The sequence below is a fragment of the Spermophilus citellus genome, assembly GCF_964194105.1.
Source record: "Spermophilus citellus genome assembly, chromosome: 9".
Classification (NCBI taxonomy): Eukaryota; Metazoa; Chordata; class Mammalia; order Rodentia; family Sciuridae; genus Spermophilus; species Spermophilus citellus.
The window spans coordinates 84127413-84145105 of NC_138191.1; the positions used below are offsets into that span (position 1 = coordinate 84127413).

The window sequence follows — 17693 nt, forward strand, 5'->3', positions numbered from 1 at the left end:
TGGGAGGAAGTCCCTTTCCAACTCACCATTCAGGGTCCAGGCAGGTTTGGGGGCATTCTGGTTATCTGTGGCCTGGGTGGCACCCTGGAGGCTGAGATGAAGACTGAGGCTCAGTTCAGAGGCTTAAGCTTCTTGAGGCTGGGCCAGGACCTGGGATGGAAAAGCAGCCCCAGCAACAGATTTTCATGCTGCTTCAGAAGAGGGGGGAAAAGGAGAGGCCCTGGTCTGGGCCTCCAACATCCCTGTTTCAGCAGGAGATTTGTCTGTATCTGCTCTACATTGGAAGACTCTGCAACTCACTGTGTTTGGAGAAAGTGGATGCAAAGCTAAAATTTATTTTTGAAAAATATCTGTCCTGTGGCAAAGTCATGTGCTGTCTCTATGTCAAAGGCAAGATGACAAAAAATATAAGAAAAGAAGAACCTGGGGACACACTGGGACAAGGGACAGCGTCACCTGATAGCTGTGTCCCAAAATGCATGCACCTTCTCATATTTTCAATATTTATTTCTGACTCTGGTTTTTAAAAAAAATTGTCATTTAAAAAAGAAAGTGTATATATATTCCAAGGATACACCCCCAAACTCAACTTCACTGATGCCTCTCCTGTTGCTTCTATGTAAGAAAAAGAAGATAGTGGACAAGAAGCTGGCAGAAGATATCATTGGATATTTCTCAATGATCTTCGTCCAGACAGGGGCTCTCCATTTTGTTCCAACTTTCCTAAGTATTAATCTGTCTCTCTTTGTATTCCTCTCCCTTTCCTCTTGCTGAATGGTACCATGAGGGGGGTTTTCTCTCCCTCTTTCTCCTTAACACACACCAATAGACAGGACATGCCCCTTTAGAACTCAGCAACTTACTAATGTTGCAATACTTACAGAAAGAAAGTTAATAATAGGCCCAAGAGCAAAATGGGAAGAGGAAGAGACTCACACCTGTCCCCAGCATCTACAGAAAATTCTGGCTGAGGAAGGCAAAGGTAAGGAGGTGAAAGTCTAGGAGGGAAACAAGGAAAGGCATTAGCCACTCAATTCTTCCTCAGGGACTTGTTAGTAGCAAGCTGATTTTCACATACTGGCTCCTGAGTTCAAACTGCAAGGTCAACGTCAATTCCAGAGAGAGCTCTTTCCTGACCAACCGCTATAAAGTGGCCACCTGGTCACCCTCCATCACATTACCCTATCTTACCTCTCTACACCACACTTATTTTCTGGCGTTCACCTTCTTGTGTTTTCTGCCTCTTTCCATTCCCTACCTCCACACAAGCTCCTGAGAGCAAGGACTTGTCCTCACTTTGTCTCGTCCCTAGGATATACGTCCCAAGGCTCTAGGGACTTGGCTGGTTTTGATAACCTCCATGTCCCCAAGGTGAATTCCACATAGTTGGGCATTCAATAGTTCAATGAATCCTTGTTAAATAAAAGAATTATAGAAAGAAACCCCTTGATTCTTTGCCAAGTGTCATGGTTAGATATTAGGTGTCCCCCAAAAGCTCATACGTGAGACAATGCAAGAAGGTTTAGAGGAGAAATGATTGGGTTGTGAGAGTTTCAACCCAATCAGTGAAATAATCCCCTGACAGGGATTAACTATGTAGTGACTGAAATCAAGTGGGGTATGGCTGGAGAAGTGGGTGACTGGGGGTGTGTGTGCCTTTGGGGTCTATATTTGGTGAGCTGAGCTCAGTCTCTCTCTGCTTCCTGGTATGAAGTCTTGATCTGCTTTCTCCACCACACTCCTGCGCCATGATATTCAGCCTTAACTCAAATCCCAGAAAATGAAGCCAGCCGTTTATGGACTGAGACCTCCCAAAATCATGAGCCCCCAAATAAACTTTTCCTTCTCTGAAACTGTTCTTGTCAGGTCTTTTGGTCACATCGATGAAAAAGCTGACCACACTAAGATTGCATTGTGATAAAGCAACTGAAAATTCCCCCGTGAATTGGAGTAATAATCTCAATTTCCAGTCCATCTGGAACAAAAGGGTCTAGAACAAAGATGGAATCAGAAGTGCTTCCTCCATGTGAATAGCAGCGTGCTTGTGAGGGACACCACAGAAAGGATAGCAGCTCCCTTCCCACTCCTGGGGCACCAAGAAGAACTCAAGGAGATGCTTGCTGTGGTGGAAGCATGTGCTGAAGATCAAATAATGCTGTCATCCTTGAAGCATCACAAAAGCTGCTTTGATATGCATTAGATAACAATTTTGGTGAAACACAATGAAAATATTTTTCACATGTTATCCGATATTTTCATCAGGACTGGTAAACATCAAAGACGAATATTAGCCAGAAGAAGGAGTACACGCTTGTAATCCTAGAGATTTGGGAGGCTGTGACAGGAGGATCATCAATTTGAGGCCAGCCTTGGCAACTTAGCAAGATCCTGTCTCAAAATAAAAAATAAAAAGGACTGGGAATGTAGCTCAGTGGTAAAGCACCCCTGGGTTCAATACCCATTACAAAAAAATAGTACCCCAACTTGCTTCATTATGATTCTCCCTTTGGAGAAGAGTAAAGCAAAGGCATATGATAACTTACAAGTTAAGATATTAAACAATAGCATTTTATTAGTGATATCATATATATGTATATGTATATGTGATATAAAATATATTCCTTTTAGAACATGTAAAGGGTAACATATTTGTACCTATATGTTTTAGGATAAACAACAGAACTTCACAGCATGGGATAAGCTTTTTTACACTGTGAGTAGTAATGTTTTATTTTGGAGGAAGTAAAGTAGGTATGTAGTGATCAGCTCAGGATGTCTGCAGGAGATATATAATAGGGGGCAATGGCAAGTATGACCAGTGTTTGCCATTCCAGATTTGGACACATATCATTTAACAATCATTTTCTGGCATGTCTAATATATTTGATCAATGTATCCTGGTGATTCTGCATCTGATACACCTCATGGATTCTGCTATAGTGTAAATAATACATTGACTATGCCACAGAAAAACAATGCCACCACTCAAACTTGAATGAAAAATATACCTTCATGGTTTCCATCATCATTCCTATACAATTCTTTTAGTCCAAAACACACTATGTGAAGATCAGATCTCTAATACCTGAATTCAAAGTAGTCGGGAAAACCATATAACAAATATGCTAACACACTGTTCCTCTGTTTCTTTTGTTTTATTAATTTTGTTGTGTGGAGCTATATCTATATATACGCAAGAGAATTTTAAGTGATCAACTGAAAACTAAACTTGCTTTTCCCCCTTGCAAGTGAATAACGTTTTAATTTTAGAGAACTGTTTTCCCGGATTTATTTCACTACCACATCTTTTGTATTATTTATCCTTTCTTCTTACAAAAGAGCTGTTCTACACCTTTCACTGAAGGAAAATATAAAGAGGAAATAGTTGATATTTAAAAAAAAAATAACCCACAGTGATATTCCTAATAATGCTGCTTTTTTTTTGTGGCCATCAGGCAGGTACTACCTTTGTGCCTTTGAGGAAGAATTAAATTTCAGTCGAGGAAGGCTCCAACTTGCTACTGCAGGACAGGTTTCCCACATGGATTCTGACCACCCCACTTACTTTTCCAAGAATGAAATCCTATTGATGTGATTTTCCAAGATATTTTGTGGAAAATAAGAGTTGATAGATGGCAACTCCTCCTCACCCATGATCCCCAAACAGGAAACGAATTCATCAGGCAGCAGGGTCTGTTCCAGGACCAGATCACTGGGTGACTTGTTTTCCAAAAACATGCTGGTTTCCCCCTCCGCTGGGTTTTGTAGGTCAGGAGGACTGCTGCGTTCTCCCTGATTTAAAATGAGGCTTGATTCTTCCAGAACCAGCGTGCCGCTCAGCGAATTCACACTTGACACAGAAAAACCAAAGTTAGGATATTTTTTAAATCTCATATTCCTTTCCAGGTCCAAGGAATCGACTTGTGTAGGGGTTGAGAAGTCCTGTTCATCGCTATTGCTAAGATGTTGTTCCTCAGGGAGAAAATTTGAAATCTGGGGTTTATATCCGGTGTGGAGGTCAGGAAGGTACACAATGGGATTGCTGGTGAACGGTGACTTTGGCAGGCCGTCTCTTGTCTCCAGGGACTCTGTATTTTCCTTCTCGCAATCCCTGCGCTTGTGCTCTCCCAGGAAAAGGAGTTCCCTTATTTCTGTAATCATGGGATCCACATAAAGGACCTGTTCGCTGAAATTGCTAGTCACACATTCACTTTTTTCCTAAGGGGGGGGGGGGAAAGACATGGTTTTATTTTCCAAAAAAAAAAAAAAAAAATTTAAAAGGAGCCAGCTGGATAATTGAATAAGCTCTGGAATGTTCTTTCCCTCAACCTCTCTCCCTCCCTTTTCTCATATTGTTTATCTTCCTGTATGATTTCCTCCTTTTGTCTTTTGTTCTCTTACTTGCTTCCAAATCCTTATGAAATCCTCCCCCAAGAGGTGACAGAAAGAAAGGAAGAAAAAAAAAATAATCCGTGCCTCTTAACATATTTCCCAGTTTAAAAGTGTTAAAGAGGAAGATGGGACTTGATGATTAACTGGCATATTAACGTAGGGCTTTGGAATATATAGGAATAGTTCTTAATATTATGGAGCCCTACTACAAGGGGGAAAAAAGCCACTTTGTTGTTTAAATAAAAGAAAGGGGAGAGACTCCTATTTTGTTTACATATTGAGAGTGAGGCTGTGGTGTGTGCCTGTGCTGAGGCTCTCCAGGTGCACAGCCACTCACAATTCAGGTATGTGGGACCATCAGGAAGGTGGGTGAAGGTTTCAGCCTGCTGACTTTTGAGGGAAGGACTTGAGACCTTCCAGTTGAGTGCCAGCCTCCCAGGGCAAATAACTCTAGCCAACACAATTATAAAATTAGTGCCATCTATCACAGACTGAGCATTTGTGCCAACCCCACCACCCCCGTTCGTATGTTGAAGCCAAAGTGATGTTATTTGAAAGTGGGGGCCTTTGGGAAGTAAGCGAGTCATGGGGGTGGAGACCTCATGAATGGGATTCATGAACAAGAGACATGAGAAAGATGATCTCTTTGCCAGGTGAGGAGGGCAAGGAAATCCTCAACAGGAACTCAGGTGCCTGGCACCTTTATCGTGGATTTGCCAGTCTATAGAACTGTGAGAACAAATGCTTGGTGTTTAAACCCATCCGGCTATGCATTCTGTCACAACAGCTCTGAGCAGACCACTCCTTAATCTCTTGAGCACTGCAACGCTTGGATGACATGTCTGTCCCACTGACAGGGCTTCGAGGCCCTGGCTAGCTGAGCAGATGGCTGGAAACACACAGAGACCCTCTCCCTCTTCCATGGCCAGCAAAGCCCTATCCTCAGTCTTCCTGGTGCACACTCTTCTCTTTGCTGAAATGGAAACCTGCCTACCCCCTGGGGACACCATCCTCCACTCCCCTCATATTAATTGCTCATATTCCCCTGGGTTTAAAATAGAAAGGGGTGTCCTCCATCGGCTCCACCACTTCTCTACCTCGAATGAAACAAAAGCCTTTTTGAGTCTTTGAAGCTCATTCAATTGAGTTTTCTTCCCTCCATCCTTTTCGCCTAAAGACATCTGCCAGTTTCTTGGTCTAATGACCTCAGTACCTGACCCACACTCTTCCACTTCACATTTCTCTCTTGAATAGTATGGTTTCTTTCTTCTTTTCTCCCCTAATCCTATTCCTTCATCTCTTTTAAGTAGAATTTGAAAGATATACGATTTTGTTTCTTTAGACATGTGTAATTATGTTAATATGTGGAGCCACATATTTGAATGGAAATTCTACTCTAATCATTAGACCCCACTCTTGGTCCCAATTGCCACTCTGTCTTTATTTGATGGTGTTTGGTTACCTGAAGCATTTTTACAACATTACTGTTTTCCACATTCGGTATATCTTCATAAAGCCACTTTGGTATCAGCAATAAGATTTTTCTTTTAATTCTAAAAAAATCAAACATGACATATTAGAAGCAGCGTTTTACTTTCTGATTGGTGCAGGCAATCATAGGAGATGAGGTGGTCAACTAGAATGGAATGCATCATAAAAATCAGACTCCCTGATACAGGGACAAAGGTTTTCATCTCTTAAAGTTAAGGGAAAGCTGACTCAGTATCTTTTCAGGTATTCCTCTGGTCTCTATTGTTCTGCTTCTTTCTAATGAGCAGGAACATTTCAAAACACATTAGATTCAAGAGAACTGGGAGAAACCACACACATGTTAAACACAGCAAACCACTCTAAGCAGATCATGCGGGTGGGAAAGTTTGAAAAAGTGACGGATATTTTGTAGAACTTTCTAAGGCAACCATAACTATTAAATACAAAAGAAAAGACTGTTACATTAAAAAACCTATAATTCAAGCTCCCCTAATCTAGATTTTGTAATTATTCCAAATACTATTGAGGCAATTATGAGGCCTTCAAATTTTCTTTACTTGGTTGGAGTAGGAGGTAAGGGAACAACTATGTGGCATGGTGAGCACTGGTTTTCACCTAGACTATGTGCTTATTAAGTATCCTAGGGATGAGTTGATGGAAAGAAGAGAGAGCTTCCTGCCCCTCCAACTTATTCTTGGTGATGCCATTGAGCTTAAAACAATTCACATGTTGAAAACTCAAATCTATAGGGTGGAAAAGTTTCACCAGAAACATGGAAGAGACTAAACTCATCGCAGGCTTATTTTTACATGTTAACAAGGACCTGTAAACAACAGATAGGACTTGGTTATCTGTCTTAAGCAGATTCTCTAAAACTTTTTATTAAGTAACAACCAAAATGGCTGCATGAATGCCACAAGCAAGCCCTGTTCGATCTTGGACTTTGGGGTAAAAATGACTGCTTTACATATATTTAAACAATGTTTTATGATTCAGTTTTTTTACACCTTCTATATTTAAAATTCAATCAAACTAGTAAATTCTTGTTATTGTGGTAAAGTTTTTATATAGCACTTGATATAGTGAGAATGTATTTATATATATTTACTTAGTTTTGGTTTCATTATGTTTAAAATGTTTTGTCTTCTGTTGTCCAGTTCTGTTTCTGATGTAGGGATTTTATAAATAATGTGGTTTTTAAAATATATCTTTATTTTATTTGTTTATTTTTTATGTTGTAACGGGGATCGAACCCAGTGCCTCACACATGATAGGCAAGTGCTCTACCACTGAGCCACAACCCCAGCCCATAAATAATGGGTTATTATATAAATTAACAGTAACTGCTCATATGTAAAATAGCTATATTGAAATTATCTTTGTTTCTTTTATCTTTTAAAAAAGTGTACTTATTAAACTAATTAGGTTAATCAAGAATTTCCTTATTTGTCATTACCAACCCACAGTTAATTTTAGCTTTTTTTTTAACTTGACTTGTTGATGGGCCTTTCTTTCTTTCTTTCTTTCTTTATTTATATGCAGTTCTGAGAATTGAACCCAGTGCCTCACACATGCTAGGCAATGCTATACCACTGACCTACAATCCCAGCTCCAGTTTTTAGGTTATTTTTAATAGTAAACCTAAAGTTATTTAAAATTTAAAACTAAGTAGGACATCTTTGGATAAGAATACAAAATTTAGAATCTTTATGTAGCATTACTTTGAAATTAGGATTAGATTTCAAGGGGCTTTATGATCAAGCATATTTTAAAACTATCTAAAATGAAGTTCCACATTAGTTGCCCACCTTGTCAGGGTATTAGGGATATGCTCATTAATGTGTAATTTAAATTTTGAAATATTACTTAAATTCTAAGGGAGAAGATATGCAAATAAGAAGTCATTAATATACTTTATTTAGAATAGCTCACTTAAAATCTTTCTACTGCATTTTGATAACAAGTTTTAAAGAACGATTATTTCACGAAGCAATTGATGACAAGAAAGAGAAACTCAGTGCCAATTTGGCAAAGAATGCTCCTATGTGTCAACATCTGTGTGTAATTGGATATACTGGGAAACTGCTACATGAAACGACCTGTCTATGAACACATTAGAGATACTCAAGGCATCCAGTAAAACTGAGAGGACCAAAGACCTTGCTTTTCTCAAAATCTCATAATAATCTCAAAATTTCAATAACTAGGCACAGATCTCCACTAACACCATATAGTAGGGAGACAGATTGAAAGAATCAAGAAGGGGCTGGATCCCTCACCACCAACACTACTGGTAAAAAAGTGACAAATGCAAACATCCATACTTCTTTCCACACTGATTCAGCTGATTTCTTTGGGTAGAATTCAAGGTTTGCTTAATGGTTACTCAGAGGAATCCAGGTGCTATGGATTGCTTGGGGTGCCATGGAAAGGCTATGGGGGTTGGGGAGCACGGGTATGGATGTCAATGCTGTCTAGCTGGACTCCTGGCCTAGTGCTCTATGACCCCAGGCAGAGGACAACCTCTCAGCCTTGTTCAGGTCTTCTGAAAAATGGGCCATGGCGCTTTTTGGTAGGTCATTGTGAGGATTAAATGAACAGTATTTGTAAAGAGCTTGGCACTAAGCATTGGACCTTTAATTTTCCTTTTGCTGAGTAAAAAGGTTAATGGGTTTTTCTAGTAAATAACTGAATTGACAACAGTTTGATAGCACATATATATGGCCTAAATTAGAACACAGAAACTACAAAAACCTACCCAGTTCGGAGCGATCTGTTAAATATCCCAATCAAAGAGAGAATTGACAACATAACAGCAAAGAAGACCATGCCCGATAAAAGTCCAATGTCTTGCCTGTTGTCTAATGAAAGGAAAGAAAAATAATTTTAACTAAGCATTAGCGTTCATCTGATGCCAGCAGTATTGTTCTCTCTACTCTGTTCAAAGTGAAGGTCACTGATCTCAAAGGAAGAGGAAAAGCGGAGGCAAAGACCACCTATGTCTTGGGCTATGAAGCGACTGCTCTTTCAGAATGCATGACAAGACCCCAGGAAACAGCCTTATTGGTTTGGGAAAATTGGACTGATGTCTCTGGTATCAGCAGGTTTGTAGAAGTGCATCTCCCCAGCAGATGTGGTCAGCTTGTGCATGCATATTTCATTTAAAAACATTTAGTAATGAACCTCATTTGTTTTGTTTGACACAGGTGAGAATTCCCAATTGCCTGTGACAAGGTCTAATGCCACCATCACAACTGGGATTGTTGTGTTTTGTTTTGTTTTTTAACCTTTTATGTGAGACAGAAAATCTGTGTGCAACTTCTCGTCATTCTTTATGAAATTTTTCCTGCTGAGAAAGGACATTCACTCTACCTAGAACAATAGATGGCATAAGAAAAAAATCAACATTGCTATAGTCCTATACTTATTTTAGAAACAATGCTGTTCTTGCATTTTGGCATTGAGTTAATTTCCTTTAAATAATTAAAATAACTTATTCAGCATGTGTTACCCACCACACTTATCACATTTTTCTCCCTAGTACATGAGAAAACCTGATATTCAAATATAGAAGATAGCTAAGACATGACTTAGATTGGACTTTTCTCTAGAGCCATGCTGGGTTTTGGCCTCCCTGTGGTCCTCTGTCCTCCCTCATTACCTCTTTTCAAATACAAACCAGGAAACACATACTATATTGCCCCCACCCTAGTTATTGCCCTTCTGTGCTTGCTATGCCTTTTGGGATCTCCAGACTGACCAGCTTCTCTCTTAAACCCAATTGGCAAGCAGGCACCTGTGTAGCTTTATCTTCAAATCTCAATGGAATAGGACACTGGTGTTTTCCCAGAGCTAAAGATCCATGGATGAATATTTCAAGCCACTAAAGGGATTATGGACTGCCGCATTCCTTGGATTGAGAGCTCCCCAATTATCATGATGCTGGAAGAAGGGGTCTAAGAAGTGGGGAGGAGAAACCAAGAGCTGAGTTGAACTCTGCCATTTACCAGTTCTGGGACTGTGGGGCATAATTGTAAACATGTTGAGGCTCAGGTTCCCTCTTCCATAAAATAGGGATTTTAATACCTATCTAGTAGAACTGCCTTGAGTTCTTGGCCTCCACAATTCTAACAAAACTATCAAGTTGCATGTCTGTATAGACATCCATAATTAGGAATCTGCACTGAACTTGAACACTTGGCTCATGACTGATTTGCATCTACAAATTCAGGGTGCCTTCACCCTGTCTGGTGTTTCTTTGTAACACTTAGCCACCACCTGGTTTTCTTATTGTTTTTGTTGGTTATTTTTCTCCTCTATCTAGAATGGAAGCTCCACGAAGATTGGGGGCTTTGATATTCTTCTTCTTCTTCTTTTTTTTCACTACTAATTTCCCATCACTCAAACTAATACCTGGCACTTAAGAGTTGTTTACTGAATATTTATTGAATGAATCAATGAAGGTGCAAGGAATATCAACAGAAGCTGTAGAAGTTCTTACACTGGTCCAGTCAGATCTCTATGCAAAGAGATAAATGGTCTACCATGTTGAAAGAGTCATGCCAAAGTTTTTCAGTCTGAAACTTATATTTAGAGTTTTACTTGCCCATGGTTACAGTTTGGATGTGAGGTGTCCTCCAGTAGTGCCTGTGTTACTGCAGAAATGTTCAGAGGTAAAAAATGATTGGATTGTGAGAGCTGTAACCTAATCACTCCATACTAGTTTGAATGAACAGACTGGGTGTAAATTATAGGCAGGCAGGACATGGCTAGGGGAAGTGTGTCAATGGGGGCGTGCCTTGGGAGGGAGCAACTTACTTCTCCTAGGCCCTTCTCCCAAGCCTTATCTTAGGCTCAGAGCAATGGAGTAGGCCATCTATGAACTGAGAACTTCGAAACTATGAACCCCAAATATATTTTCCTCCTCTAAGTCATTCTTGTTGGGCATTTTGGTTATAGCAATGCAAAAGCTACTTAAAGTACCCATTACACAACCTAATCTAATATTTTTAAATATTTTATTTAATCTGATATTTTAAAATATTTTAAAGCACCCATTACACAACCTAATCTAATATTTTTTTCACGCCGAAAACATTTAATTATGCTCATCAGCAGAAACATACCCAGTCATATCAACAAATTAAATGGGAGCTACTTGTGTACGAGAAAGAGCACAGATTTCAGGATTTAAAAGAACAGTATTTGAATTTTTATCTGTCCCTTAGAAGCTGTGTGACCTTGGACTCATTCCTCCATCCCTCAGAGCTTTGTTTTTTCTCATTTACAAAATAGATCCATAATACTTATCTCACCAGATTGTTTTGAAGATTGAAAAAGATGATGTATATAGAACTCTTAGCACATGATAGACAGAGAGTGGTATATTTTTAGAAGTTTTTGGGACTTGAGACCCAGCACCTACCTACTGAGATGAAAATCTGTTCAACTCACTGTAAAAGTTGGCAAAATCCACCTAAGCCTCTCCTTTACTTTAATTTTAAACATATTTTCGTACTTTGCCGAGTATTTTTCTATAGAAAGCATATGGCATATCTTATTGCCCAGAAACTCATGCCTGCCATGTGAATTTTTCAGTGTGGGGGTTAAAATGGGTAGTTATTGAAGACTCTGAAAAAGCCTCCGTGTTGTTTTCTTACCAGAAGTAAGGTGTCCTTTTAAGGTGGAAGAAATGAGAAGGTCAGAATTCCGAGTATCAGGTTGAAAGGATTTTTGTGTGACCTGGGGGACTTAAAAAGAAAAGAACATCAAGAAAAGAACACTCAGGTGGCTCCGTGTCTTCAGAGACTTTCTTCCCTTGCTCAGAGATGATTAAAGTCAACCAGTAACTTTCATAGGCTTGAAGGGTGGAATAAAAGCAATGGCCTGCAAGTGTGTCTTTTCTCTTTTTTTATTTAATTTGGTAAATCTCCAAGGAGGAAATATTGAAAGGACAATTAGAAACCGCTGAGGGTTTGTGAAATTTCAGGGTGTGTCCACTAATTTCATGAGGCTTCTAGGCAACAAATACCAAGGAGCTTTATTTCACTGAGCCAGAAAAATGCACAATAATTGGTTTCTACTTGATTCCTTCCAATAGATGATGCAATAAGGTTTAAATTTCCTTAAGGGCCTTGGAGATGTGTCACTTTGGGCCTTTGTGCAATCTTTGGGAAGCTGTTCGCCCCCTCTTGGCTTCCCACAAGAAGCTCAATTTTGATTAGCAGACACTTTGGGGTTGTAACACAGGGGTGGAATGTCATTAATGACTCCTCTCTGCTCCTTTCCCAATGGCAAGGATCCTGGCCGGCCCTGCCTAGTCATGAGGGCTGTCTGAGGCTTGTTAATGAAGGCCTCCAACCAGGGATGGGTGAACAGTCTTGGCAGCTAACTCACTTTAAGTCAGAACACAAGAGTGCGAGAGAGATCTTGCCAGTCCGGCCCTTTCTGATACTTAGAAGCTGCCAGAGGTGACTTCAAGGACACAATTCTATCAGTTATCCGAAGACATTTCTGAAGATGGTTTTAAGTTCTGCATCTCCAGGAGCCCCTCAAGCCCTTATTTACTCAGTCAGTATTCACATTTTTCTTTTCAAAATATTCTTCTTGGTCCAGGCAGGAATCACAACTTAAGATATCCTTAACTGTCACTGAGATATCACAGGATTATATAATAAGCTATGTGGCCCACAAGATTTTTCTTTGAGAAATAGAGCATACATTTTTAGTGAAAAAATTCCTATGGGTTTTTGGAAATTTTTGAGAAAGGCTAATTTGGGTGCAGGAACAAGCTCTATTGAAGGGCTGTTCTCTAAGAACAATAGGGCAGGGAATTTTAGAAGATGAAAACATTGTAAAAGCCAAAAGTTCTTTCCTGTGTTTTTATTCTGGCTTCTCTACAGCAAAAGAAAAGTGTTTCCTGTGAATATGGCTTCTCAATACTTTACTAAATTTCTTTTTCTCCCTGGTGTAGGGCTCCATCAAACTCTGAAGGGTTAAGGTTGTACCTTAACCGTGGGCAGCCAGGTTCACGCATCTAAATCTCCGGTTAACAAGCCAATGTTCATTCTCGGAGAGCACAGGCTGGAGTCTGTATTTGCCTTAATTTGAAATTTTAACAGTAGAAATAATACCTTAAAATGCAACAAGATTTTCAAGTTGGCAGCCTATAAACATATAAATAAAATAAAAATAATTCTGCAACCTATAAACATAGGTTGCAGAATTATTTTTATTTTAACTTTTGTTATTTTAAAATTTGTATTTTTATTTAAAAGTGATAAATAGTGTTGTTGGTTTCCAATTCAATCGAATATAATTCTGCTTTATAAATTACAGGTGATTATTTGGCGTTGAAACTTCATTTAGTTATTATTTGGCATCATATAAAAATAATTTTCACATCTGACTAGGGCTTTATTAGCCCTAATAAAGAATAAATGTAATCTTCCTTTAGGGTCTATTTGCTATCAGACTTTCAAATCAACCAGATGCATTCATTTAAATTAGATTAAATTAAAGTTACTTAAAAGAGGTGCTTAATTATCAGAGGGTAATTTTACAAAGAATCAGATATATGAAGTAACATAACTTGTAAACAAGATTATCAGAGACAAAATCAAGTCAATGACAAAATTTTTAATCATGGGACTGAAACAAAGCCAGAGACCGTATTCTTCATGGCATACTGCCACCAAGTGGCTAGGTCATTTCTTTTTAAATTATACTTAACATTTTTCATTAAAAAGCAAAATTTATAACAGAGAGAAATATTTTTAACAAGAAAAAAGGAGAGAAAAAGAAAATAATTTCATATCCTCAGTTTGCCAGTTATTTTATAGTATTTTCAAACATTTTAACATATGATGAAAGCATTCCCAAAAATGATGTGCCCAGGAGCATGCACACACATACACAAAAAGATTCCTTTACAACTGAAATACATATCAGCTGTAATGGTCAGGATATTTTCTAAAGTGCTAGAAAAACCCGGAGATATTTTCATTATTTGTGTAGTATGTGCAGTGTTAAGGTCACAATTGGGACAATTCTATTTATGCCACAGGAAGTTAAATATGCCCATTACTTTCACAGGAGTGTACTCAGAAAACCTACCTTATCTCTAATTTGGGGAATCTGGGAAAATTTTTTATATGGTTTATATGCACTGATATTGAACTTTAAAGTTAGCCTTATAGAAGACCATGTGTTTGAAGGGAATTTAGAGTGGTTTCAAACAAGACATGTAGTTTCTTATTTATGGACAAAACTTAAAGCATATCATAACTATATTCTTTAGCCCAACAGATACCAGGCTAAATTAATCAAATCCATTCAAAAGGACCTGGTTTTAGTAATAATGTATTACATTTATTTCTTAGAGGCAATGCCAAATCATCTCCATGGCTTTTCTCTCTGTCTAGTGAGGGGCAAAGTGTGATTTGTTATCCTTTTGAAGCAACCATTTAATGAGTACTAATTATGTTCTAGGTAACATATTATTCTTTACATGCTGTCTCTCATTTAATCTTCATAGCAACTCAATCATGTAGATAATGCTATTGTCTCATTTTATGGATGAGAAAACAAAAACTCACGGTAAGTAACTTGCCTGATGTCACTGAGGTAGAGGTTGAAGAATGGAAATTCCCATCTAGTTCTGACATGTAGTTTGTTTAATTAATAACCTCGGTTCTGCAGCAGGATAGCTCAGGGTGTGGTGCACAGTCAGCCCTCCAAGCAGCCTTCCCAGGCTGGAGCTTAGCATTGCTCTTCTGGGGCCACTCATGGTGGGTAGAGCTGCTGGCCTCTGGGGCTCCAGACCCCACCACTATGGGCTACAATTTTGGGCTAACCCAGTTAGCACTGATTCTTTGAATCTTCAGCCCAGGATTATTTTCTTCCTAAAATCAACTGTTTGATTGTACAAGTAATATGTACTAATTATAGGATGCTCAAAAATATAGAAAAGTATAGAGATGCATTAAACAGCTTTATTTTTACTCTCCAACTAGAAGTAATCATTTTTAATATTTGTTAACAGAATTTTTTTTTGTGTATCTGTACCCTGGTGGAGATCATACTCATTAATAAATGTTGTGCTCTGCCTTTTTCATTCAACATTTCCTTATTTTATTAAAAATTGTTTGAGGGCTGGGGCTGTAGCTCAGTGATAGAACTCTTGCCTAGCATGTGTGAAGCACTGGGTTTGATCCTCAGCAACACATAAAAATAAATAAATAAAAGGTCCATCTACAACTAAGAAAAAATTTTTAAATTGAGACATTATCATTATCATTATTATTAGTATTATTAGGGATATTTGAGATTTTATCATGTTTATACTGAATTTATTCAGTTATAGTCATACTGAGAAACTGTACACCATGGTAGTTTCAAACACCAACTGTGAACTCAAATGAAACTAGATCAAAGTCCTGCATCCACTAGTTGGAGGAGTATGGTTCTGGCAAATTGTTTAACCCTTCTATGACTCAGTTTCCTCATTTGTAAAATTGGATAATAGCAGTGCTTCACATTTGAGGTTTAATTAGATAGTTCATATCTAGCAACTCAGTACCATGTTTTATATCAATTAAAACCCTAATAAGCATTAGTTATTGCTATTGTGAGACTTACAGATTGTTTTCAAATTCTTACTATTATGATTAGCTTTAGGATAAATATCGTTGTACATAAACTTCCTTTCCACATCTCTTGATTTCCATATCTTGGATTATTTCCTTAGGGCAGACTTTTAAAAGTAAAATTACTGGGCCAAAGAGTCTTAACACCTAAGAGGTTTCTTTATTTACCTATGTCTTTGCCAACTTTGTGTCAAAGCCATGGTAATCAAGGCCTGCCTCATAAATGCTTTGATTAGAGATAAGACATGGATCTTTTTAAGACTTTCTTTCAGAAGATTCTAGATGTTCAAGAAGAGGAATCATAGTAAAAATAATAATTAAAGACAAAGGGTGTGTTTTCAAAATCATTGGAGTTTTTTGCTCCCATCCTACTTTTGTTAAATACAAACATCTCTTTCTGGCTTCTCTCTAATCTTTTTCTTTGGTTGTTATACTGTACCACAGTATTTAAGAAAATAGCAATTTCTCCAGGCCAGACCAGTTTAGCCCTGTGATTGGAATTCACCATTATTGTTCAGACAGTGGTCACACTTATCAAGTAGGCACCACAAGCCCAGGGCAGAGAAAATGAAATGTCAGCAACACATTCATTACCACACCTTGAAAAACAAGTCAAACAGTGAATCATGGAGTAGATGAATGGATTATGTCAACCATATATATTAAGGATGACAAGGTGTGCAGAGAAATATTCAAGGGACTATCTTCATTCATATATTCCTAGGCTGTGAGCTCTTTTTATCTTCAGAGAGAAGGGGGTACAAAATGTACAGATGGCAGTTATATTATTAAGGCAAAGAATAAAAGGAGGAAAAGGTAAAAAGCAGCAATCATCTAGAAAATTTCCCTCAGTGGTATGGACCATATATAGATGAGGGCCTGATGTTGAGGTGTAGCAAAACTCAATGTGTGAGAATGGGGAGCCTTCCACACCTACCAGTAGTCAAAGATCTTCCAAAAGTACAGCCCTGCTCTCCAGAAATGCTTGTCCTAATTCCTGAGTCCAAAGAGTCTGATAAATATTTGCCATTTTTTGATTTGCCCAACACCAGGACTTACTTCCTTGTGGACATTCTAACATAGGTCAGAGGCAAGTAGGGCTTTTCTCTTCAGAAGTCTTGGGGAAATAGATACTCCCTCTCTGCACAGCTGGCAAATAGCTTAAGCAGATGACCTAGCTAGTCAGAAGCTAGCTAGTCAGAAGCCAGCTCCCTCAACTCCCAGACTTTGAATGTAGATAGGAAACATGCAGCTTCAGGAAACCACATAGTACCCAATATGTATGCAGTAGCTATAGCTATATCCAGGGGCTGGTGATAGCAGCAGCAGTGGGCTTCACAACACAGGGCAGGCACACGTGCCAGCTGTAGGGTTCTCACCAGGTTCTTCCTAGACTGATTCTGGCTCCTGCTCACACATGCATCTCCTCATGCCCTTTTCACCAGCCTTTCTACTGATTTTCAGCTGTCTTTCCAATGATTCCCTTTCTGCTTAAGATAAGCAGAGTTGATTTTTTTTTTTTGCTTGCACCAAATCACCCCTGGCTAGTCGAAAGTGCAATTGTCAGTGGTGGATGGATTGGTGAGATGTGGTAGAACAAATCATGGCCTCCTAAAGATGTCCATATCCTAAACCCTGGAACCTATGAATTGGCTACCTTATCTGGCATGAAGGACTTAGAATGGGGTCACTATCCTAGGCTATATGGGTGGATTGAATGAAATAATAAGTATCCTTGTAAGAAGGAGGCAGAAGGATGAGAGTCAGAGAAAGAGACTGAAAGATGCTGCACCTGTCACATTGAAGGTGGAGGATGGGGCCACAAGCCAACAAATGCAAGCAGCCTTAGGAATCTGGAAGAGGTAATGAAAATGATCCTGTCTAGAACTTCCAGAAGAAACACAGCCCTGTTCACACCTCAATTTTAGTCCTGTGATACTGATTTTGGATTTCTATGAACTACAGGATAATACAATTTTGCTGTTTTAAACTATTCAGTTTGTGATAATTTGGTACCACAACAATAGGAACCTAAAACAGGAGGTTACTACTTCATCATGGAAAAGCTTAATCTTTATCTTCTGTGAACAGATGGCAAACCTCAGAGAAATTGTGGAACTCTTCTAAGTTGTTTTTCAGTCTCAGAAGCCTGGTGATTTATTA

The 17693-nt window shown here is 38.7% G+C and overlaps 1 protein-coding gene across 1 annotated transcript in view; it reads right to left on the reverse strand.

Annotated features, from left to right (window-relative positions):
- Positions 1 to 3297: 3297 nt before the first annotated feature.
- The window catches only part of IL23R (interleukin 23 receptor), a gene marked incomplete at its 5' end in the record, with an annotated part of 72231 nt that continues 57835 nt past the window's right edge, over positions 3298 to 17693 (reverse strand). Inside the window, 4 exons of the mRNA XM_081308352.1 lie at positions 3298 to 4218; positions 5855 to 5945; positions 8642 to 8744; positions 11544 to 11633. Of these exons, the coding sequence (XP_081164478.1) occupies positions 3562 to 4218; positions 5855 to 5945; positions 8642 to 8744; positions 11544 to 11633 (941 nt within the window). The 3' untranslated portion in view covers positions 3298 to 3561. The remainder of the gene's footprint in view (positions 4219 to 5854; positions 5946 to 8641; positions 8745 to 11543; positions 11634 to 17693) is intronic.